This window comes from Vigna unguiculata, chromosome 7 (assembly GCF_037176805.1).
Source record: "Vigna unguiculata cultivar grain cowpea cultivar isolate G323 ecotype 2 chromosome 7, ASM3717680v1, whole genome shotgun sequence".
NCBI classification, from domain to species: Eukaryota; Viridiplantae; Streptophyta; class Magnoliopsida; order Fabales; family Fabaceae; genus Vigna; species Vigna unguiculata.
The window spans coordinates 10694427-10721340 of NC_140798.1; the positions used below are offsets into that span (position 1 = coordinate 10694427).

Consider the following 26914-nt stretch of genomic DNA (forward strand, 5'->3'; position numbering starts at 1 on the left):
ATTCTTTCATTTAATTGTTTTGGGGATAGAACACCTTCCTCTTGATTTATACTTCCTTTCAAAAGTAATGAATTTTTTCTTTGGTATTTATTTTGTAGTCATGCCAATAGATAAATCGTGGACTTCTAAACCACGAAACACCATTGAATATTCAAATGAGTTGAATTTTTTTTTTGTATTTTTCTTTTGAACATGGTAATGGTCGTGTTATTAAGTGTCCGTGTTCAAAGTGTGGTTGACAAACTAGGGATGCAGTACTAGAACACTTAACATGTAGACCTTTTCCTAAAAATTACAAAACATGGTATATGTGTTGACACCCAATTTCGTCCGGGTGAATGCATTTGTTTTTTTTTTAAAATTAAAATAAAAAATATTTTTTAATTGATGGTAGGTAAGAAAAAAAAGGTGAAATAAGTTTTTTAGATTTTCAAACTTTAATTCTAGCATGGAAAAAAAGAAAAAAGGAAGAAAAAGAAAGAAGAACCATTTTGTTTTTAATTATCACACTCTTTTCATTAGCCCAAATGTTTTATATATCTTCACCCCTCTCTTTGATATTTACACTTCTCACATAATAGGTCACCAAAGGATATTTTAAAATCTCTAAGAGAATGGTATAATTTTAATTATTCTAAGCGATATTGAAGCTTAATGTTTGATTGTAGCAACAACTCTTATTGTGAATGAATGTTTATATTTGAGTGACTAGTTCACGTGAAACTTAATTTATATGCGCAGCCTTTTTCTTTTCTTCTCTTTGGGATGCCTTCATTTTTATCTTAGTAGAAATATCTCTCATAGGCTTTTAATTATCTTATTTTAAAAAGAACAAAACTTATAAACTATATTATTATTTTTATATAATTGTTGAATATCATGCCAAGTCTTTGATTTGTATGATAACTAAAATACTCCTTCGTAATCTTTTAATTATCTTATTTTAAGTAATAAAAATAAACAAAAATAAAAATAATAAATTATAATGAATATTATGTTAAGTTTTGGATTTGTTTGATAATTAAAATACTCATTCGTAAGCTATTTATTCTCTTATTTTAAAAAACAAAAACAAAAATAAAAATAAAAATTATAAATTATTTTTATTTTTATATAATTATTGAATAAAAACAATCATTGTTATTTACACGCATTTATTTTTTGTAGTGTTTGTCATGTTTCTTAGTTTTATTCCTTTATGATCATCTTCTTTATCTCCAACTTCTTCCTCGTCCTTATTTAAACTATAGATTCTCACAAGATACAGTATACATTCTATATACACAAAGTTCTCTCTCTATAAAACCTAATTAAGAAACGGAATAACATAAAATTGTATATAGTACTGTATTCAAAAACTAAAATTTAAATATATGATATTCGTTATATGGTCAAATTGAATATAATTCCAGCTTCCAAATATATAATAAACTAAAAAAAATACATAAAAACATATTTAAATGGTAATACGGGGAAGGAAGAAGAAAAGAGAGTTGGACAATTTGGAGCGAGGGGGTGATTGCATGAGAGAGGTGTCGTGTTGCATTGCATGAGAGAGGTTCGGTTGACCGGTGAACTGTAGCAATAAACAAAGTTTATATTTTGAATATAAACTCACGTAGGTATTTCACGGTTTTTTGTTGTTGTTTGTGACATTATTAAAGAACACGAATTATAGTTTGATGAACAAAAGTCCACGATACTGAGCTCATGCGCGATTTTGATAAAAGAAATCCTTATGACCATTAATCCCTATTCTTAAAAAGGCATTTGGAAGATAATTTGAGAATATTAATTACTAATTTCTCTGAAACCTGTCTCCACTAACTATTTCTCTTAGTGGAAATGGTTTTAACAACTCCTCTGATCGCTCGTGGTTTATAAAATATATCTCAACGTTGACCAATGTGTCTCTATATAAGGTATCGATCGGCATCGACCCATTTGCATCACTCACTGGGTCTTTTAATTCATAGTTGAGTACAATCATATATAGGGTTCCGTCGAGTTTCAAAGTAATAAAAAAATGTCAACGACCGTGGATGTCCCAGAATCCAGCAATGTCGCTAAAGGAAAAGCAATCGCAGTTGCAAGGCCAGGAGGGTGGAAGAAAGGGTTAGCCATAATGGACTTCATTCTAAGGTTGGGTGGCATAGCAGCATCTCTTGGTGCTGCAGCAACTATGGGAACAAGTGATCAAACGCTCCCTTTCTTCACTCAGTTCTTTCAGTTTGAAGCTAGTTACGATAGCTTCACTACTTTTCAGTATGTAACCATGTTAATGAAGGTTTTTCTACATATATTTGCGTTTTCTTAACAATCAAGTTAATAATGGTTACCAAAATGCAGGTTTTTTGTGATTACAATGGCACTGGTGGCTGGGTATCTTGTCCTGTCACTACCCTTCTCAGTGGTAGCCATCATACGCCCTCATGCACCTGGACCAAGGCTTTTCCTCATCATCCTAGACACAGTAATTATGATATCAATAACTAAACCAACCTTAATTATTATAATTACAAACTATTTAATTGTCTGTTTGTGAAATGCAGGTGTTTCTGACTTTGGCCACTGCTAGTGGTGCTTCAGCAGCTGCAATCGTTTACTTGGCACACAACGGCAATCAAGACTCCAACTGGCTTGCCATCTGCAACCAGTTTGGAGATTTTTGTGCCCAAACCAGTGGAGCTGTGGTTGCTTCCTTCGTCGCTGTCGTTATCCTTGTGCTTCTCGTTATTATGTCTGCTTTGGCTCTCAGAAGACACTAAACTTAATTAAGATTTAATCGTGCAGGGACTATACCTTTACCTGCATTATACTTATCAGTGTAATGTTTGGTTTATTATTCCTCCACTATTCTTCTTTTCTTGTTCAGTTTAATTTACTTTCATCATGTGTAACCTTATTATTTTGAATGATTTTCTAATGTCAAAAGTTTGACCCTTTCCCATATTCACTTTATTTGAGACTCTTCTACCCTTTCATTTTTCATTCCGGAAACATTGAAAACAAAATTATAAATACGCAGTAAGAGTATTTAATCTTCCTCTTACGTGTGGGTGTTGGTCTAATACTCGTTCTCTATTCGGTAAACTTAAATGGAATAAACTTATACAGTTTGTTTAGGTGTGCATGGAGAGTTTATTGTATTTGTTAATAGGTAATAATTGTGTCTTGATAGAATAATTTAAGGCTTAGAGACGAAAAGTCAAAATAGAGTCTATAAACTATAGTGTTTTGTTTACAAGTAATAATAGTAAACTCCGCATAACAATTGAGTAGCATGGATAGGCCGACCAGACAACTGAGTATGTCAAAGAGGTCCATAAGACAATAAAATAGGTTTGAGAACTTGAATAGCCTGGAAAGAGGCATGGAAAGCTCAGATAGCCCAAAGAGAGGCATATGGAGCTAAAATAACCCTAGGAGGTGCCTTCACAACTTGCATACCTCGGAAGAGCATGTGGGGATCTCGAAAGATCATGTGGAAAGCTTGATAGATCATGTACATAGCTCAATAGGGAGCCTGAGTAGCTTAGTGGAGCAAGTGAACAACTCAGATAACTCAGTGGGATGTCTAGATAGGTCGATAGGGAATCCGAATAGCTTGATGGAACAACGAACAACTCAAAGGGAGCTCAGTTTGTTGGTGTAAATGTGAGAGTTGTTTGATCTCTAAAAATGAGCTTGGCCTATTGAAAAGAACCTGGGTATGAAAAGCTCAGATATTAAGATAGCAAAGAATATGACGAGTAATAGTCAGACAAGGCAAAGAACAAGCCTGGAAAAGCAAAGTACAAGTCGACCACAAACAAAGTGAACAAGTCAGCCACTAATAGAGGAACTAGTTTGCTAGGGATTAGCTAGGGATTTGCTACAAACATTTTGCTAGGGATTAGCTAGGGATTTGCTAGAACTAGTTTGTTAGGGATTAATTAGGGATTTGCTACACATTTTGCTAGGGATTAACTAACAATTTGCTACAACTAGTTTGCGAAGGATTAAGTAGAAATTTGCTACAAACATTTTGCTAAAAATTAGCTAGGAATTTGCTACAAACATTTTGCTAAAGATTAGCTAAGGATTTGCTACAATTAATTTGCCAGGGATTAATTAAGGATTTGCTACAACTAGTTTGCTAAGGATTAGTTAGGGTTTTGCTACAACTAGTTTGCTAGAGATTAACTACAAAGTAGTTCCTAGCTACTTAGCTACCTATAATTTAGTTCCAAATTTCTTGTAGTGAATACACAAAATTTTTGTAACATCTAAATATTTACAATACTTTAAATATGCGATATTTTTGAGTAATATTTTTATTTTCACTTTTATATATATATATATATATATATATATATATAAAAGTATATATATATATATATATATATATAATTAATGAATTGATTAAAAATAATAAGTATTAAAGATAATAATAATATTATTATTATTAAAAAATTAATTAATTATTCATTGTTTCTTCAATAAAATGCTTTAAAATATTTATCAACCTTGCTTAATAATTATTTGAAAGTAATATAAATTTTAATTTAATAAATAATATACTATAGTCGATAGCATTTTTTATAAATTTTCATATGATATTATAATAAAAACATGTATAAAGTAACGTAAAACTAAGAATGATAATTATTGTTTTTAGAAGGTTACGTGACTTGTACCTCTTAGATGTTTAATTTATAATAACTCGAAGATGTTTTATCTATAACTAACTACTATATATTTGAACTCAATTTAGATTCATGAGGCATAGATAGAGTAGGAATTTTTAGATTTAAGGATATGATATGTGTACTAACAATGAAAAGATTAAAATGGTCATAAAAGGAGCACATAAGAGAAAACTAAGCATAACTACAGGCACAACAAAAATGTATGAAGATCTTAAAGAAGGTACTCCAACACCCAAGTGAACAAAATATTCTCTCTCTCCAATAGTCAAATCTCAAATTTAGTGATTAATAAAAAGTGTCCTTGATTGCCTTGAATGTGTATTTATACAAATTTTTAAGTATTATTACTTGGCAACTTACGTGGATCTAACTTGGTTGTGGGCTTGGATTAGGGTTGTCTTTGCGGGCATGGTTCTCGAGGACCACTTATTATGTGAATGACCTAATGATTTTGACTAAGTTAACTAAGTCTTTTGTTTATGACACAAGGTTGTGTACTTGTTGATCTAGCGACAAGTATTCTGCAACAAGGTGGTTATTTTATATAGTTGAGTAGGCTTAATTTTGTTCCAAAAGCGCTGGTAAGTTCTCGACCTAAGGTCTTCTTGAAGGTTGAGCTTTAACTGGCCTTGAATAATACACCAAGCCCCCGATCTTTTACAAGATTTATTGCTAAAGGGTTAAGATTGTTCTTGTTCTTAAAGGGACTAGTAAGTACCTGACCTAAGATCTTATTGAAGGTTGGGAACTAACTGGTGAACAATACAATAATATATATATATATATATATATATATATATATATATATATATATATTAAATCAGATCTGTCTAATATAACCTAACCAAGAGAGAGATGAATTGGTCATTTAAGCTTTTACTGATTTTAAATAAATCTTGAAATATATATATATATATATATATATATATATATATATATATATATATATATATGTATATATATATATATATGTATATATGTATATATATATATATTTGTATATATATATATATATATATACATATATATATATATATATATATATATATATATATTTGTATATATATTTGTATATATATATATATATATATATATATATATGATCTGTCTAATATAACCTAACCAAGAAAGGGATGAATTGGTTATTTAAGCTTTTACTGATTTTAAATAAATCTTGAAAGTTTCTTTAATCTTTATGACCCTAAATAATTAATTTTTCAATTTTGTATTAATGGACTAATTAAAGTAATTAGGAAAGGCATAAAAGATGAGAGAAACAAAGAACACAACAATTTTTACAGTGGTTCGATTCAAGATGAATCTACGTCTAGTCTTCTGCTAAGCAACCCATTTAGGAGGATTCCATTAAATAAATAGAGTTACAAGAATTACAAGAGCATCTATATAATTTAAGACCCTAAAGATTAAGGAGCTTGATCAACAAATTAAGAACTCCCCCTAGATGCAATGCATTCACACAATTGCAGCAAGACCTTCACTTCACACAGTGAATCAACTGTAAACAGAAATATAATAAGAAAGAAACAAGGAACGAATACACCTAGTGGATGTGCAGATTTATCACTTGATCCTAGATCCATGCTTGACCCATCAAGGTTGAATCCACCATCAATATTCTTGAATGTCTAATTGAATGATCTCCCAAGAAAGCACAAGAACTCTGTGAATCTTGATCCCAAAAAAGAAATATCTCAGTTCATTTCTCAGTAATTCAATTATTTCTCTCTATTTTAAAATTGATTTCAAAACTATTTTTATATTAGAGTTCTAGTACTGTAATTAATGGATTAGGAATTTACCTAATAGATTATCATGGGTGTATTTTCACTGCATTAGTGCAATGCCCTCATATAATCTATTAGTTAAGTATTTAATCCATTTACGAGTTCTACTTTTGACACATTCAAAAGTTTGATAGCTGATTTAATTCAGTTCAAGCTTGGTTTACATTTAATCACAGATAACACCTAATACAAAAGATAAATATAGGACTAAGCCTAAAATAGTGATGCACATTGTTTGTATAGCTTTGGACATCAACAAAAGCATCTTCGTTGGAATTGAGCAAGCCCCCCTCTCAACAATCTCCACCTTTTTTATGATGGCCAATTGGGTCCTGCAACATAAAAATAAGACAAACAACCTTTCTCCCCCTTTGGACATTAGCAAAAAGAGCAGAGGGGTGTAACACAACCAAACCAGCACATACCAGGAACATCATAGATTAACAATACAAAGTATGATAGTATTAACAACGTTGTAGGTGGAATCAATGACACAAGTTAAAATCAGAGTGCATATATGCATAAATCATATGAGCAATTAAGTAGTGCAGTATCAGAGTGCAAAGTATGAAGACATCAGAGTGCATACAATCAATTAAGGATTACAGTACTAGCATATGACTTATATAATGAATTATGTAGTGTTCAGAAGCAAATGTGCCATAATCGGAAAATGATAATCGATTAGAGAATTACCTAATGGATAAGACTGATATAAGCAAATACCTGGTCTTAGCCGTCAGCCTATAGTCTTGCTTTGAATGAATCATTTGTCAACTGCATAATGGCCAAACATATTACATACGAGTAAAAGCCGCTTACTCTAAAAAGATTACAAACGAAGGCCTAGCCCATAAAGCTAGGTAAAACTTGATTAATAATTTTATAAATATAGGTGGACCCTAACAATTAAAGGTACGCAATTCATTAATACTGAAAATTGGGATATTGACTTAGAGAGCTCTCATTGACTTGATTGTCGGAGTCCTTTCTGCAGGTAACCTCCCAAATGTCCCATCCGGTAGCTGGATATGAAGACATACCGCACAACACTACAGAGTATCCGTCTGGGAGATTCGATGATTGGGTAAGGCAATATTTATGTTCATGTTATTATCTATGAAAGTTTTGAAGCAGTTTTTGTCCAAATTATAAACTATCATTTATTTTGTTCAATATACGCATTCATGTTTAGATTATTTTCTAGTTAGAGGTGTTACTTTGGAGATTTAAATGAGTAAATATTAATTAGGATGACATCTTCTTGGGTTATTTTGTTGACCATGGTAAAAGTTATTTATCGCGACTAGTCACTACAAAAATAATTTATACTTGTCTTATATATTAAAATAAAATAAAAGGAAAAACTACATTTGCAAATGTTATTTTTGCTTTAAATTATTTAATTTATCTCTACGATATTTGTCTCACTTCCCTTTTTTTGTGTATGAAAAACAACATTTGAAAATCTCATATTAAAGATCGAAGCATTAAACGTTTCAAATACCTTCATAGCATAAATTACCATCACTTTTCTTGGAACGAGCTGACAGAGTAATGTTGTTAATAATTCTATGATATTTCAAGGAACAAACTTCTCAACACTTACGTTTGTGACTACCTCAGATGCCTCACTCTTTATGGAGGGACCAATAATGATCTCTTTTACCTTTCACCAACTATCCATGCCAATCCTCTTCTAAACCTTTTTCCTTCAGCAATTTGAAGATCAATAGAAGTATTAAGTAAGAAGAAATTTAAAATCACTAGTGCATGAAAGGGTTTTGGCAGTGGTTATTTTTGGTCTTGGGCTTTAGTTACTGATTTGAAGTATATTAAGAAGTGGTAAAAGAGGGTGGCCTTTTGCCCTCGGTTATGAACTAAAGCATAAAGATCAACATCATGCTTCGTTCAAAACAAATTGAAGCCTAACACCCATTTTGATTTAAATATTTCATTTAATATTAAGGATTTTTGCTTCGGTTATTCAGACAACTGAAGCACATAACTATACATTCTGCTTTAGTTGATAGACAACTTAAGCCTAATACCCTTTCTAATTTAAATTTTTATTTAATTTTAATTTCTTTTATGCCTTGGTTTGTGTCTAAATCAAAGGATGAAAAGAGTATTAGGCATTGGTTTTGGTAATAATCGAAGTCTAATGTCCTTAAAAATTAAATATAATTTTAATTAAGAAGTGTATTAAGCTTCAATTAACACAAAAATAGAGGCTTAATACCCCTTTTATGTTTTGGTTTTTACCCCAACTGAGGTACAAAGTAGGAGTTTTTTAAAATGTATTGTTTCTTTTTGTTTCTTCCTACATATTAAACTTACATAGTACCAAAAAACCAACCTAGAAACAAAACAATGTGTTTAAAAAACCAAAATAAGCTAGAATACTATCGTTCTAAATACGTGATGCTATCATTACAATAAGTACCTATCCTTACAACAAATTAATGTTGTAAATACTATTGTACATTTGTACAGTGTATTTTACCAAACCAATCCTTAAATACTTAATGGGCTTAACCAGGATTGGTGAATGAGTATGGAATTTATGCACACAAGACAATAATTTCAATTAGTATATAAAAAGATAAAGTTTTGCAGATAAGTATTTCATTCAATGCAAATATTACCAGTTCCCAATTATTTGCAATACGAGCACGAAGAATGGTTGTCATCCATTGCATTACATAGTAATCACACTCATATGAGCCAATTTGTTTATTACACTTATATAATAATGGAAATAACATATATATGTTCTTACCATTCTATTACTTGTGTGAGATAGTTGGGGAGAGGATTGTGCAAGGAGCAAAAGTACACAACAATGTTATCCTTCAGGAAAACCATAAGTAGTTGTCGATGATGCTTGACATTGAAAATAAAATTGTTGTTATACCATAAAATGATGGATTATATTGACAAGTTAACAAAGTACATTTATGCAACAATATAAGAGATAAATATATTTCCTTCCCCATTCAAAGCATTTGGTGACGTATGCTTGAATGTCACCAAACTTATTGCCTTCATGAATGAGTTAAGGTCTATGAACCCATATATATATATATATATATATATATATATATATCATTCAATCCTATAGTGAAAACATACATATACCTAAACAGAACATTTATTTGATATAAGTAACTAGATAAATCAATTAAATATAAACAATGGTTCAAAGACTTACATCATCCATAACTGAATAAGGGTAATATTTTGTTCTTTTGTCCCCGATAGAAGCTCTAAGAAATCTTGCCTATGCAAGTACATTGGGATGTCAATGTCTCTCCCAAATACATTATAATCCCATTGAACTGTCATCGCTTATCGCTTATGATGTCAACAAGTTGTTGTAATGCACCAAAAGGATCGTCGAAAGATATAGGAATGTTCTTGGGTTTAGGACTTTCTTGTCGATGCAATTGTTGTTACATGGAATAAAATTTAATTATGAAATAAATAACGTGTAAACTTAAAATTTTAGTATATGATGGGTTTCGAAGTCCATACCAGGGGGTCAGAAATAAAATTGACCAAATCTCTACGCCAAGCGAGGAAAGATTGAAATGTGTGTGCCACAATATATACCTCATTTATTGGCATAAGAACTAAAGCCTCTAGTACGAGAACTTCCTCTACCGTAACCTTAACCTCATTGTCTGATAGGTCCATACCATGAATAATTGTGGCTGCCTCAAAAATATTTTTCCTCAGGCCACTAGTGTCCTTCCTCTATCATCTAAAAACATATAGCTTACATTGATGAGCGTTGTCCATGTCATTATAGTTGGAGCTTAACAACTCTCATTTCCACTTCTACCTATCAGAGTCAATGTTATTAAAGAATATAAATAATATTATTCAATTCATAAGTTATACAAAAAGGTTGTTAATTTTACCAGTGTGAAGCACAAATGCTTTTGGTGGAAAAGATAATTGTGGACGGATCACATAACAATTAAATTGCTCTTGGAACTAGTGTGTCACCCTTTCAATTACTTCCTCAATGACCTTCTTAGTAATTTGTTGTGTTAGCCTTTCTTCATACTCAACATTGTATGTGTATGAAAAGTGATGAAAGGAGCCACCAAAATATTGGTGCATGACGAGATTGGACTAATATTCTATTAGGGATAATTAAAAAGAAATTTATAAAATAGATATTGTCTATTGTCTCCTAAATAAAATATTTTATATTACTATTCATTTTTATCAATAAACCATTTTTATTATTGTCTATTGTCTCCCAAATAAATCATTGTCTCCCAAATGATTTTTTTTCTATATATCTATATAATTGAATTGAAATTCTCCTAAAATCGAATATTTTGATTTACTATTTTAAAAAAAAAAGTTCCTATTAATAAAATAAAAAAGTTATCTATATAGAGGTACAAATAAACATTCTATATTATTAATTTGAATATTTTATTCATATCATATTAATATGAATAGAATATTCAAATTAAATTCAATTTCTTATATTTCATTTTTTTCTATTTTATTTCTTTTAGTTTCACAATGTACTACCATATAAATATAAATATAAGATGTTTTCAATGGAAGTTTACTCTCCCATATAATATAATGTGTTTTTCTTAGGAATTGATTTATTCCCTTTATGGCTGACAATCCGAAGGAGCACATGTCCAGGGTGCTTAAGTTGTCCAATAGAAGTAGCAAGAATGTCATGACGACCTTCAAGAGTGAAAGTACCTTGAGAGCTATGCTCAACTAAGGAGTTTTGCAATTAAAGAAAAGTTACTAAATACAATTTTTTGAGAGATCTCTTGTGCGGTGTCAGAAGTGTAGAAGCCTAATGATCCTAGATGAGCTAACTTCCACTTTTCATCACAGGATGGTGGTGAAGGAGGCTTTGGACATTCACCCTCATAAGGTGGAGGCCGAGATTTTACTTTTTCCATCAATATCTTCTCTGCAAATTTTCTATACCCATTACAAGACAATAAGTTTGGGTTTTTATTTTGAGCACTTATCCCTTGGGCTTTTGTCCTCTTTTCCTATAACACATAAAATTCATATTATGCATTAGTTAAACAATTAAGTATGTAAAAATGAATGATTTCAAGTAAAATAACCTTCCATCCCTCGGATTTACAAATCAATAGTTAAACATATTATGCTTTTTTCCTCTTCATCAATTGCCTTGTATTTGGCACATGGATTTTCCTTCTTTTTAGCTCCAAAAATATATTTTAGACGTCATGTTTGTCTTAAAATTACAAAATTTCTCGACGATTAATGATAAAAATTTATTTTTAAGCGTTGCCACATTTGGAATTTCAAATATCATCTGCAATAAAGAAAATGCACATCAATACTATTTAGTAAATTATCAATATAATAAACTATACATTCAATAATATTAATTAATTTACCAATAAATCCTGCCATATTATGTTTCAATAAAGTTAGATTGTTTTTTTTAGCCAACACATAGATAATTTGTATTTTTGTGATTTTGGTTTGTATTTAGATTGTATTGAAGTTTGTATAGATTTTAATTAGAAATATGGTTTAGTTTTGACTGAAAAAAAATTATATATTTTTTAATTAAGTGAGTATGTGAGCCAACTCGTTTAACCCATTAACCCGTGGTGGGCCGGGCAGGTTCGATTTTTTTTTGCTCGCTAATAAGTGAGTCGGGTTGGGTTAGCTCACTAAGTGATCAACCCGTGGTGGGTCGAGCTGGGTTGAGTCGGATTATCCATTTTGACAGCTCTTTCAATAATGACATGTGTCCTCTCACCACTAGCTCGTCTCATTAAGAGTTGTCTCAATCTAATGTCTCCTTTAGTGGGGCTCTTAGTGGGTCCCTCATCATGAATTATAGGGTCAGCTATATATATATATATATATATATATATATATATATGGCACGGCTTAGCTAGATGGCTTGTTGGGGAGTTTTGTGAAAAAATGAAATTCGTGGTTTCTGAGATGTGAAGGTTTGATTGGCCTCCAAATGCCCCCATATGAATACCATGAAAGTCTTGGTGCACAAAAGTTTTGAGTTTGGTGGGTTTTGCACATGGCCAAGTTTGGCGGTGTGGCACGGCATAGCTAGATGGCTTGTTGGGGAGTTTTGTGAAAAAATGAAATTCGTGGTTTTTGAGATGTGAAGATTGGATTGGCCTCCAAATGCTATATATATATATATATATATATATATATATATATGTTAAAAGAAAAAAGCACAAAATATTAATAACAAACATATAAAATAACATATAAAAGATTATTTAGCAAAAGCATGTCAATTTGTACAAGAATACGAAATGCATACATAAAGTTATGGATTTGTCATATGTATATTATCTCATCGTGATCTTCCCGAATTGCATGGACATCGTCAATTATAGGATCTTCATCAAAATTTATCGTTGTTTGAAATGGATGGGTAGCAATATGAAAATTACTCAAATTCTCTTCATTAACATCGATTTATTTTTTGCGTTGAAGCGCGACATACCAATGTCCAAACGCAAGATCTTTTACATAAAAATCAACTAGAATCATACATGATTTATCTATTTGGCACTACTCTTATTATCAACACACTTAAATTTGAACACTGGAACAATAAACATGGTATAATCAACGTCCCATATATCTTCTATTATACTACAGTATGTCATTGATCCAAATACATGATTTTTATCTTTAGATATGGAAAATTGTAGCAACTCAGCTTATAGGCTTACTCCATTATTTTTTACCGTGCTTTTATCATTCAAAGACTTCGTATAGAATGCGAAATTATTAATTTTGTAACTTGTACAACATACAACATCAAACTTCAAACCATTTTCTAGCCAAATAAGAGTGTCAAAAGATTGAAAATCTTTAAAAACCTCATATTTAAATCAAGGGATGAATCTTCTATTATGCTCCATCAGTTTCCATTTCTCTAAATGTCTCGAATTATTCTCCTTCACAATGGCTTTGTGTGCAGATAAGTAAGGGATCACCTCATTAGATTTTTTTTAATATGTATATATATGCTTGCAAAAGTTCTTCACGATCTTTGCTAACCATATTCGCACCTCGAATGATCTTACTTGTAGAACACTTGTCCGACCATGATCTACGAGGAACTCCAATTAGATTTACTTTTGTCATGTAATCTGAAAAAACTCAATACTCTCTTCAACAATATACCTTTTAATCATTGAAGATTCTGGACGATATTGATTTTCCACATACCCTTTCAAAATCTTCATATAATGTTCAACATGATACATCCATCATAGCTATACTAGTCCACAAAACATCATTTTTCTTACCAAATGAACAACCAAATGTACCCTAATGTCAAGAAAAGGATGAAGGGAAAAACATCTCTAACTAACACAAGATGATAACAATCTCGCCTTGAAGTTCATCTAACTTTATGGGCTCAATGAATTTACTAAAAATTAAAGAGAAAACTAAACACAAACGGGTTATAGTTTGTCTTACACTTTTTTGTAAAATTTCACGAATAGTCACCAGTAACAATTGTTGCATTAAGATACTAAACATTTGACACCAAATGGATTCATTCCATCAGTAGCTAAACCCAAATGAAGATCTCTACATTCTTCACATAATTGGGAGAATTAATTATCAATATTTTTCTATTGCATTTAATTAACTAGATGACAAAGCAGCCTGTCACATCTTCTATCATTTGCATTCCATCTAAGCCTTTTAGCGTCTTTTGGATTTGCAAACAAATGCTTAAGTCTAGGCATAATTGGAAGGTACAAAAATAATTTCAAAGCGGGCCCATCCTTTTCTATCTAACCTCTATCTTCACTGTCGATTTTCTACTTGTACCATGATAACTCACACCTCAAATATTTTTTTCAAACCTTCGAATTCTTTCCTATATAATATGCAATCATTAGGACATCAATTTATCCTTTTATACTCCATACCCATCGGACAAATAATTCTTTTGGCATTATAGTTCGAGTGGGTAGTGCATTTCCATCTTGAAGGATTTCATTCAACAACACTAATAATTCTATGAAACTCTTATCTGTCCACCCGTTGGTCGCTTTCAAATTCATAAGTTCTAACACCAATGACAATTGTGTGAACTTAGTTGAACCAACATACAACAGAGTCTCTGCATTAGTAGACATTGTCTCATACACATCCGCTTGTGCAAAACCTTCTACACCAACATCATAGATCATGTCTTCTAATTTTTCTTCTTCTAGTTGATCTTCATTGTGCAATCAACAACATGTTTAGTTCGGGAAACAATTGGGAAGTCTATTAATCCACCATGCCATGTCCATGTTGTATAACTTCAAAGGAAACAACAAATACGATATTCCCTAACTTTGGTTACATTCAACTTTTTCCCATTCAAACAATTGACACAAGGACATCTAAACTTCACTTTATCATCACTTATACCCTTATTACGTTGCACAAATTTTATGAATTCTTCTACTCCTTTCTCATACTCATCATTGATGCATGGTGAATTAAACCAATCTCGACCTATACATGTGTGTGTATACATATATTGAAATTGCGTGAACAATTTCAGTAATATTTAAATGAATGATCACCTTGATTTTGTATTCAAGGTGTGACCCTATCCCATTGAAGAAGATTCACTTATTTTAGCTTATTGGTACATATTAGTTTTAAACAACATATCTTAAATTTCATGAAATTTTGCCAGCATTTCACATTGATCTTCAGGTTGCACAAAATGAAAGTGATTGTCAACCATAACCAAATATGCACTCGAAGACCAATACAAAACACAGTTGACAAATATTCATGAATTTTAAGATATGTATATTATATATATATATATATATATATATATATATATATATATATATTGCAATTGCGTGAACAATTTCAGTAATCTTTAAATGAAGGATCACTTTGCTTTTGTATTCAAGGTGTGATCCTATCCCATTGAAGAGGATTCAATTTTTTTAGCTTATTGGTACATATCAATTTTAAACATGTCTTAAATTTCATGAAATTTTGCCAGCATTTCACATTCATCTTCAGGTTGCACAAAATGAAAGTGATTATCAACCACAACCAAATATGCACTCGAAGATCAATACAAAACACAGTTGACAAATATTCATGAATTTTAAGATATGTATATTAATATATATATATATATATATATATATATATATATATATATATATATATATTATATGCACTAATAAACTACTTAAAAATGATTAATCTTCTTAAACTGTTCAATTGGACAAATCAAGATTAAATACATTTAAATTATTAGTATTGTATCCTTTTAAATTATTTTTTAGAAAATACAATTTCTTCAAAAGAAAATTAAGAGACAATAAATAATTTTCATGTTCAATCTCAAACGGGAAACTAAGGATAACGCGATATATTTAAACATATAATTAAAAACATATCTAACATACAAATAAATGACAACAAAAAATAGGCTCATATTAAAAATAAATGTTAGAAGATAATAATAAGCATGGGACATCACCAACAATGAAGATGTAGTCTGAACACATTTTGGAAAGTTAAGCAATCACACCTCAATGCAACAGTACCTAAACTACAATGGCAGAAAAAAAAGTACTTTTGATGTTTTATTGCATCAACTTCTTCAAAAACCTAATTGTTTATAAAAACTTATGTAAAAGAAATTATCTCTCTTTAGATATTTGTTAAAAAATGTTTTTATTCATACATTCTTTTATTCACCCATCTCACAACTAGTTTAGCATCAATCCCTTTCATATCTTATTTACTGTATTTTTGAATTTCTTTCATTTCGTCTAGTTTATGATCTTGTCTAATAAACCCAATAGAGAACCATTCCCTACTCCATCACCTTCATCTTATGCCTTAACACCCATCATGAAATTCATTTTCATCTTCTTAAATCCAAGAAAAACAGAGGCATCAACAAAGCACATATTCATACCCTAACAAAACCCAACAGTGCACAAAAAAATAGAATCCATTTTCCATCAATGCAATTCATACATAGACAACAATTGAAGCAAACAAAACCACAAACATTACAATATCTGACCACAATGCATAAACGAAAAAAAGTACCAAATAACCAATCACCAGTGGGAGGTTGACGATGGAGACAGTTGGACTTGGATGACGACAACATGTAATGGAAACAAGAAAACTGTAGACAACAGCGGTGACACCAAATTCGCAAACTTGGACGACAACATCGATGGATTTAGATTCAAAGAAGATGAAGAATCAAAGCAAAGATGAAAAGAAGAAGAAATGAGAAGAAGAAGATGAAATCGTGAGAAGAAGGGAGTTGTCGACGAAGGGGCGATCATAGAAGAACTACAATCGTCGAAGAAGAAAACGAAATGAAGCCATTGTGATATTTTCCCCAAATTAAGTCCTAGGTAGACTTTTCGGCCTCGATTATTATTAATAACTTAAACATATTTGCATCTTTGCCTCAATTATTATTAATAATAGAAGCATATTCCCCCTCTTCAGGTCTCTGTTATTTAGCAACTGAGACAAATACCTCTTCTTCTTGATAAAATAATTAAAAAATAAAAAAGAGGAATTTTGATGATTTGTCAAACTTTTAGGTCTTGAAATCGAAGTAGAAAGTGTAATATGCTTGAGTTATTTAGAAAACGGGACTTGTAAGTTTGAGATATTTACAAAATTGTCATCGCATTTTGATATGCCTTGGTTTTGAAACTGAGACATATAGGCTAATTGGTGTATTCAAAAATACTCTAGTGAATAAATTTGGGGATGTAAAACAAGTCCAATGTGTAAAATGTGATGTAAAAATTGTAATGTTTATAAATATGTAAAACACCTCTTTAAGGTTATAATTTTTTTTATTATCAAATATCAAGTATAATATAATTCTATCATAAATAATATTTAAAAGTTAGACTATCTTATATTTGGGAAGGGACATCCCAATTTCAATCTCTCCTACACTACAAAAAATCGTGTAAATTGTGACGATTTTAATATAACAGTTATTTAAAACCGTCGTGTTTTACACAATAATACAACAACTTTTGAACTGTCGTATTTTACTTGTAACATTTGACGATTTTAACAGTCATTTGATCGTATAGTCATATTTAACATGTAAAATTCGACAATTTTAAGTGTCACTTTTAAATAAAAGTTATAAAAAAAAACTTTTCCAAATTATCTACTCATTTCCCTCATAAATTTTTTCTCGAAACTTCATTCTTTCAGCCCCCCACCCTCACTTCTCAAATTTTCATTTTCCCTCTTCCACTAAACATTGGGTCAGACCAAACCCTAGAACATCTACCTTCATCTTCTTCAAAAGAAAAGCTCAAAGGTTTTTTCGATTTTCATCTTCAACTCTTACAGTGCACAACAATACCAGCGCAGGCACCAACGTCGGCGGCGACAGGGCTGGCCACCATCCGAAGTTTCGTCGGCGTCGTCACCCGATCTTCTTCCACGCAACGCACACCTTCCTCTTCTTCCTTCACGCACAACCGCAATTACTCCTCCCTAGATCGCTACCACAGTCCGCGTCAACCATCTTGGTTTGTCGCCAGCTCTACTGCAATTCTCTTTTCGAACCATTGTTGGAGCTATTCTCGATCATGGCGCACGATTCCCTCTTTTCATCTTCTCCTTTCCAAATTGGTTTCAAACAAACCCCTCTCTCAAATCTAACCCACCACCGTAACTCTCAACCGCCTTTGAAAGCATTTATCTAGTCGCTACTTTAAACCCTTCATTGACTGACTATTTTTTTAATGGATAATGTTGAAGGTGTTTGTGAGTAGCTAGACCAACTGGTTGCATGCTTGGGTTGATGTTCTTGCCAAAAGCTCAAACTGTGATCCGTCATTGCCCCTAAAGGTAAGTGTTTTAAGATGCATTCTACAATAGTTTTGCATTTTTTTATGTTGACGGGTTTTTATCTTTGGAATTAGCCGGTGGTTGGAGCAAGGGTTCTCACGTTCAAACCTTACACTATCATTGGCCTATATAGGTGAGTTTTCTGAGTTGGTGCATCGTAAGATTGTGATGGGGTTTTTATTTTGATGTGCTTTTTGTGTTGTGATTAATCAATTTGTGTGGCGGTGTGGTGATTGGACGCCTAGTTTTTTTGTCAGGGTTTCTTAGAACCTTTCTTTTTTGTTTATGAAGAGAGGAAATACTCTCACCTTTGTTTATGTGATGGTTGTGTTTGTGTAGATGTTTTTAATGTATGCGATTTAGTATATTGAGGGAAAGAAACATGCCACCTTTCTTCCACTGATTTACTTGGTTTCAGATGCGATTGTGAACAACGACAAATTGATCAACCACCCATTGATACTTGAAATTATTTTGAGCTAAAGCCATATTAGACTTGCCCTGTATACTAGGATTTTAGACTTAGTGGGGTAGATTCATTATGCTAACAGATAATGTCATGGGTGTAATGCAACTGCAATTTTTTTTGTTATTGGTCTGGTTGACAATTATTTTCTTTATAGTGCATCTTTTACGTTTGTCTGGTAACGCACAGTTACTAATTGGTCATGAGTTTGGTAATTTACATTGGGACATTGATGTTAATTCATAATTAAGCATTCCTTCTTGTATAGCGTAGCATAATTGGTTGGTTATATGGATGCATGAACTTGTGCAGGATGTTTTATCTATCCTTCTTACCACATTTGTTGGTTTTGGTGTGGTGATTCTTGTGGAGTTTTATAGATGGAGAAGGAGTTATGTTATTGTAAATATTTTATTAATGTAAATGGATTTGGGGATATAACTTTTAAAGCTTATAATGGGTAACAAAGGATAATCCCTATGATAGATTTTGTCCTACTTTTTTTATAAAATCTTCTTTATCCCATGCTAAATTTTAGTTTTTTCTAAACTTTTCTTTCGCCTCTACAGAAAAAGGCTTGGACACTACACAATACCAGAAGAGATGGATGAGGTTTGTGCTTGGCTAACATCAAAATTGGGTCCTAAGGGGAAAACAACATAGGTAGCCAACGAAGGAAACAAAATGTGAAAATTGATTCTTTTTGGTTAATTGTAATATTAGATGCTTTTGTGTGTTGATATAATAAATGCTTTCTTTTATACTAAAAAGAATATTTGAACTTGTTAATATATATATATATATATATATATATATATATATATATATATATATATATATATATATATATATAAAATTTTCATCGGCATTTCATTTTCAGCAATGACTACCGCATATCTTAGTTTGGCTTTTGACTATATATATAATAGAATTATCTTTATGTATGCAAATACGCACTTATTTATATATATATATATATATATATATATATATATTTTTTTTTATCTTCATAAATGTTTGGCAGGAATAAAATCATGTATAATTTGTTAGTTATTGTGCCATATTGTGATCTTGAATTTGTGAATGGGTAGCCAACCAGGGGATCTTCAACTTTTGGTTACAAGTTGTTGACTATTATGTAGGAAAAAGCTAGTAGAACTGAGTTAAGATATAGTAAATAATATTACTTAAAATTATTTATTATATTGTTATCTATTTCACAAACTTATATACTTATTCTTTATTTATTGTAGGTACGAGATGTTGAGAATGAAATGTCATCTTTAAATGATGTAATCAGATCAAGTGGTGGAAACAAAATATTATAATATGCCTTAGACTTCATTGCGGGCACTAGATGTTGGAAATGATGTGCCATCTTCACATTATATATATGCTAGGATCAAGTGGTGGAAGCAAAACACCTTAGGCTTAGGACTTTTAATATTGTCATTTTTTTGGATACTTGAATATTTTGATACTCTTAATGTTGTCTTTATTTTTTGTAGATGTTTGAATTGGTACTTTGGTATAGTTATATTATATTGACAATGAAAGAATTTAGTTTGTTAATTTCTATTTTATAGTGTTCTAATTTTTTATATATTTTAAATCATCATCAAAAATTAATTTTATTAAATTATGAAAGTATTATAAATATTAAAAAATAATAAATAATTAAATATTAAAATTGCGACACTTAATACACTTAATAATCATGTAATTAGTCTGAGAATTAAATATAATTAATTATAATGGTGACAATTAGAAATGTCACAATTTAATGGTGAAAATAGTGTCAATTTAAAGTATCGTATTTTTCATTATATTTGTTATCCAATTAAAATATTACGTTAGTTTTAGTTGACGTTTTTTACCTATTTAAAATCGTCACTATATACATAGTATAAAATGACGGTTGCTGCGGCGGTTCATCCATAACCGTCATATTATGCTTTGTGACGGTAAGAATTACGACATTTTTGGAAACTGTCACTCGAGTAAAGAACGACGGTTAAAAATGACACAAATTACAAAAATAATTGTCGTTATTTACACGTTTTTTTGTAGTGCTAGTATTACCTTCTTAACCTTCTCCTGAGATTAATAACTCTCAAATGGAATAACATGAAACACTAAAAGAGGCTACAATTCAAATCGCATAGGGTAAAACTTCATTTTGTGAAGGATGTTATAATGCATGAGCTCTCAACCCAATTCTCAATTATTTACAACATATATGACTTTCTTAAGTTTAACTCTTTGGGATCTTGTTCATCATTTTCTCCTTCTCGTTCATCTTTGCATCCTTCATATAATTCTTGGATTGATAACACCAAAGACCATTCCAAGACACCTAAGTACAAAAGGTTGAATACACCCATCCTTATTTTAAATTACTAAAACATTATTAGTATATTTGGTACTTTATTTTAAAACTTATACAATTATAATTTTTTCATCATTCTTTGACTTTGAAAAAAGTTACTTCTTTTAATATTGAATTAGTGATAATATCTTGTTTCCTTACTTTGATTTTTATTTTATCTTTTTGTAAAAATGGTATTAACAAATATTAGAGATGACAAGGACAAAAACAAACATGTTCTTTACATTGATTAGATATTGGAGATAAACATAAATATGAATTCTTAGCTGGGAGATGATGTTAACAAATAAATATGTATGTGAATAAACTTATTCACTTATGTTTTTCATGTAAACAAAATATTACAATTTATAGATTCTATTTTAACTTTTCATCTCCAAACCTTAAATTTTGCTATCAAGACACAATTATTATCTATTAGCCAATACAATAAACTCCTTACCCTTGCACGATAAAGCTCACAAAACTCTTAACAAAATTAATTACCTATAAAATAACCTATTTAGGTTTACCTAACCAATCTCGCCCATAAATTTAAATGTTCCTTCATCTCGGTTCTTCTACCCTTCCTTTTGGCTTTTCCATATCCAATGCACAACATGTTTACTTCTTTCACTAATGATCGGGCTCTTCTCTTATTCATAGTCCCTTTCCTCTCTTAGTGGCTGAATTGTTCACTTTGTTTGTGGCCGACTTGTACTTTGCTTTTCCCGATTTGTTCTTTGCCTTGTCTGACTATTACTCGTCAGATTCTTTGCTATCTTAATATCTGAGCTTTTCATACCCAGGTTCTTTTCAATAGGCCAAGATCATTTTTAGAGATCAAACAACTCTCACTTTACACCAACAAACTGAGCTCCCTTTGAGTTGTTCGTTGTTCCATCAAGCTATTCGGATTCCCTATCGACCTATCTAGACATCCCACCGAGTTATCTAAGCTGTTCACTTGCTCCATTGAGCTACCCAGGCTCCCCATTGAGCTATGTGCATGCCCACAAAGACAACCCTAATACAAGCCCACAACCAGGTCAGATCGACATAAGTTGCCAAGTAATAATACTTAAAAATTTGTATAAATACATATGGCTCAAGGCAATCAAGGGCACTTTTTATTAATCACTAAATTTGAGCTTTGACTATTGGAGAGAATATTTTGTTCACTTGAGTGCTGGAGTACCTTCTTTAAGATCTTCATACATTTTTGTTGTGCCTGTATTTATGCTTTGTATTCTCTTATGTGCTTCTTTTATGACCATCTTAATCTCTTCATTGTTAGGTAGACATATCATATCCTTAAATCTCAAAATTCCTACTCTATCTATGCCTCATGAATTTACATTGAGTTAAAATATATAGTAGTTAGTTATAGATAAAACATCTTTGAGGTATTATAAATTAAACATCTAAGAGGAATAAGTCATGTAACCTTCTAAAAACAATAATTATCATCGTTAGTTTTACGTTACTTAATACATGTTTTTATTATAATATCATATGAAAATTTATAAGAAATGCTATTGACTATAGTATATTATTTATTTAATTGAAATTTATATTACTTTCAAATAGTTATTAAGCAAGGTTGATAAATATTTTAAGGCATTTTATTGAAGAAACATGAATAATTAATTATTTTTTTTAATATTATTATTATTATTATTATCTTTAATACTTATTATTTTTAATCAATTTATTAATTTTATGTATATATATAGGTAGCTAAGTAGCTAGGGAACTACTTTATAGTTAATCTCTAGCAAACTAGTTGTAGCAAAACCCTAACTAATCCTTAGCAAACTAGTTGTAGCAAATCCTTAATTAATCTCTGGCAAATTAATTGTAGCAAATCCTTAGCTAATCTTTAGCAAAATGTTTGTAGCAAATTCCTAGCTAATTTTTAGCAAAATGTTTGTAGCAAATTTCTAGTTAATCCTTCGCAAACTAGTTGTAGCAAATTGTTAGTTAATCCCTAGCAAAATGTGTAGCAAATCCCTAATTAATCCCTAACAAACTAGTTCTAGCAAATCCCTAGCTAATCCCTAGCAAAATGTTTGTAGCAAATCCCTAGCTAATCCCTAGCAAACTAGTTCCTCTATTAGTGGCTGACTTGTTCACTTTGTTTGTGGTCGACTTGTACTTTGCTTTTCCAGGCTTGTTCTTTGCCTTGTCTGACTATTACTCGTCATATTCTTTGCTATCTTAATATCTGAGCTTTTCATACCCAGGTTCTTTTCAATAGGCCAAGCTCATTTTTAGAGATCAAACAACTCTCACATTTACACCAACAAACTGAGCTCCCTTTGAGTTGTTCGTTGTTCCATCAAGCTATTCGGATTCCCTATCGACCTATCTAGACATCCCACTGAGTTATCTGAGTTGTTCACTTGCTCCACTAAGCTACTCAGGCTCCCTATTGAGCTATGTACATGATCTATCAAGCTTTCCACATGATCTTTCGAGATCCCCACATGCTCTTCCGAGGTATGCAAGTTGTGAAGGCACCTCCTAGGGTTATTTTAGCTCCATATGCCTCTCTTTGGGCTATCTGAGCTTTCCATGCCTCTTTCCAGGCTATTCAAGTTCTCAAACCTATTTTATTGTCTTATGGACCTCTTTGACATACTCAGTTGTCTGGTCGGCCTATCCATGCTACTCAATTGTTATGCGGAGTTTACTATTATTACTTGTAAACAAAACACTATAGTTTATAGACTCTATTTTGACTTTTCGTCTCTAAGCCTTAAATTATTCTATCAAGACACAATTATTACCTATTAACAAATACAATAAACTCTCCATGCACACCTAAACAAACTGTATAAGTTTATTCCATTTAAGTTTACCGAATAGAGAACGAGTATTAGACCAACACCCACACGTAAGAGGAAGATTAAATACTCTTACTGCGTATTTATAATTTTGTTTTCAATGTTTCCGGAATGAAAAATGAAAGGGTAGAAGAGTCTCAAATAAAGTGAATATGGGAAAGGGTCAAACTTTTGACATTAGAAAATCATTCAAAATAATAAGGTTACACATGATGAAAGTAAATTAAACTGAACAAGAAAAGAAGAATAGTGGAGGAATAATAAACCAAACATTACACTGATAAGTATAATGCAGGTAAAGGTATAGTCCCTGCACGATTAAATCTTAATTAAGTTTAGTGTCTTCTGAGAGCCAAAGCAGACATAATAACGAGAAGCACAAGGATAACGACAGCGACGAAGGAAGCAACCACAGCTCCACTGGTTTGGGCACAAAAATCTCCAAACTGGTTGCAGATGGCAAGCCAGTTGGAGTCTTGATTGCCGTTGTGTGCCAAGTAAACGATTGCAGCTGCTGAAGCACCACTAGCAGTGGCCAAAGTCAGAAACACCTGCATTTCACAAACAGACAATTAAATAGTTTGTAATTATAATAATTAAGGTTGGTTTAGTTATTGATATCATAATTACTGTGTCTAGGATGATGAGGAAAAGCCTTGGTCCAGGTGCATGAGGGCGTATGATGGCTACCACTGAGAAGGGTAGTGACAGGACAAGATACCCAGCCACCAGTGCCATTGTAATCACAAAAAACCTGCATTTTGGTAACCATTATTAACTTGATTGTTAAGAAAACGCAAATATATGTAGAAAAACCTTCATTAACATGGTTACATACTGAAAAGTAGTGAAGCTATCGTAACTAGCTTCAAACTGAAAGAACTGAGTGAAGAAAGGGAGCGTTTGATCACTTGTTCCCATAGTTGCTGCAGCACCAAGAGATGCTGCTATGCCACCCAACCTTAGAATGAAGTCCATTATGGCTAACCCTTTCTTCCACCCTCCTGGCCTTGCAACTGCGATTGCTTTTCCTTTAGCGACATTGCTGGATTCTGGGACATCCACGGTCGTTGACATTTTTTTATTACTTTGAAACTCGACGGAACCCTATATATGATTGTACTCAACTATGAATTAAAAGACCCAGTGAGTGATGCAAATGGGTCGATGCCGATCGATACCTTATATAGAGACACATTGGTCAACGTTGAGATATATTTTATAAACCACGAGCGATCAGAGGAGTTGTTAAAACCATTTCCACTAAGAGAAATAGTTAGTGGAGACAGGTTTCAGAGAAATTAGTAATTAATATTCTCAAATTATCTTCCAAATGCCTTTTTAAGAATAGGGATTAATGGTCATAAGGATTTCTTTTATCAAAATCGCGCATGAGCTCAGTATCGTGGACTTTTGTTCATCAAACTATAATTCGTGTTCTTTAATAATGTCACAAACAACAACAAAAAACCGTGAAATACCTACGTGAGTTTATATTCAAAATATAAACTTTGTTTATTGCTACAGTTCACCGGTCAACCGAACCTCTCTCATGCAATGCAACACGACACCTCTCTCATGCAATCACCCCCTCGCTCCAAATTGTCCAACTCTCTTTTCTTCTTCCTTCCCCGTATTACCATTTAAATATGTTTTTATGTATTTTTTTTAGTTTATTATATATTTGGAAGCTGGAATTATATTCAATTTGACCATATAACGAATATCATATATTTAAATTTTAGTTTTTGAATACAGTACTATATACAATTTTATGTTATTCCGTTTCTTAATTAGGTTTTATAGAGAGAGAACTTTGTGTATATAGAATGTATACTGTATCTTGTGAGAATCTATAGTTTAAATAAGGACGAGGAAGAAGTTGGAGATAAAGAAGATGATCATAAAGGAATAAAACTAAGAAACATGACAAACACTACAAAAAATAAATGCGTGTAAATAACAATGATTGTTTTTATTCAATAATTATATAAAAATAAAAATAATTTATAATTTTTATTTTTATTTTTGTTTTTGTTTTTTAAAATAAGAGAATAAATAGCTTACGAATGAGTATTTTAATTATCAAACAAATCCAAAACTTAACATAATATTCATTATAATTTATTATTTTTATTTTTGTTTATTTTTATTACTTAAAATAAGATAATTAAAAGATTACGAAGGAGTATTTTAGTTATCATACAAATCAAAGACTTGGCATGATATTCAACAATTATATAAAAATAATAATATAGTTTATAAGTTTTGTTCTTTTTAAAATAAGATAATTAAAAGCCTATGAGAGATATTTCTACTAAGATAAAAATGAAGGCATCCCAAAGAGAAGAAAAGAAAAAGGCTGCGCATATAAATTAAGTTTCACGTGAACTAGTCACTCAAATATAAACATTCATTCACAATAAGAGTTGTTGCTACAATCAAACATTAAGCTTCAATATCGCTTAGAATAATTAAAATTATACCATTCTCTTAGAGATTTTAAAATATCCTTTGGTGACCTATTATGTGAGAAGTGTAAATATCAAAGAGAGGGGTGAAGATATATAAAACATTTGGGCTAATGAAAAGAGTGTGATAATTAAAAACAAAATGGTTCTTCTTTCTTTTTCTTCCTTTTTTCTTTTTTTCCATGCTAGAATTAAAGTTTGAAAATCTAAAAAACTTATTTCACCTTTTTTTTCTTACCTACCATCAATTAAAAAATATTTTTTATTTTAATTTTAAAAAAAAAACAAATGCATTCACCCGGACGAAATTGGGTGTCAACACATATACCATGTTTTGTA

The 26914-nt window shown here is 31.2% G+C and overlaps 2 protein-coding genes and 1 long non-coding RNA gene across 4 annotated transcripts; 2 read left to right on the plus strand and 1 right to left on the minus strand.

Moving 5' to 3' along the window:
• The first annotated feature begins 1946 nt into the window (after positions 1-1946).
• Positions 1947-2950, plus strand: LOC114192343 (casparian strip membrane protein 1). The gene is made up of 3 exons (XM_028082038.2): positions 1947-2265; positions 2350-2473; positions 2553-2950. The coding sequence occupies exons 1-3, from the start codon at positions 2027-2029 to the stop codon at positions 2766-2768; spliced, it is 579 nt and encodes a 192-aa protein (XP_027937839.1). The 5' UTR covers positions 1947-2026; the 3' UTR covers positions 2769-2950.
• Positions 2951-17752: 14802 nt separating this feature from the next.
• LOC114190518 (uncharacterized) lies at positions 17753-20465 on the plus strand. 2 transcript variants are annotated; one of them, XR_003605817.2, is made up of 5 exons: positions 17753-18241; positions 18332-18421; positions 18496-18554; positions 19457-19573; positions 20141-20465. It is a non-coding gene; the product is annotated as an uncharacterized LOC114190518 (long non-coding RNA). The 2 variants fall into 2 exon arrangements; XR_003605816.2 differs by having other exon boundaries at positions 19457-19550.
• Positions 20466-24257: 3792 nt separating this feature from the next.
• On the minus strand, positions 24258-25261 carry LOC114192383 (casparian strip membrane protein 1). The gene is made up of 3 exons (XM_028082090.2): positions 24943-25261; positions 24735-24858; positions 24258-24655 (listed from the first exon to the last, which is right to left on the minus strand). The coding sequence occupies exons 1-3, from the start codon at positions 25179-25181 to the stop codon at positions 24440-24442; spliced, it is 579 nt and encodes a 192-aa protein (XP_027937891.1). The 5' UTR covers positions 25182-25261; the 3' UTR covers positions 24258-24439.
• Between the last annotated feature and the right edge of the window lie 1653 nt (positions 25262-26914).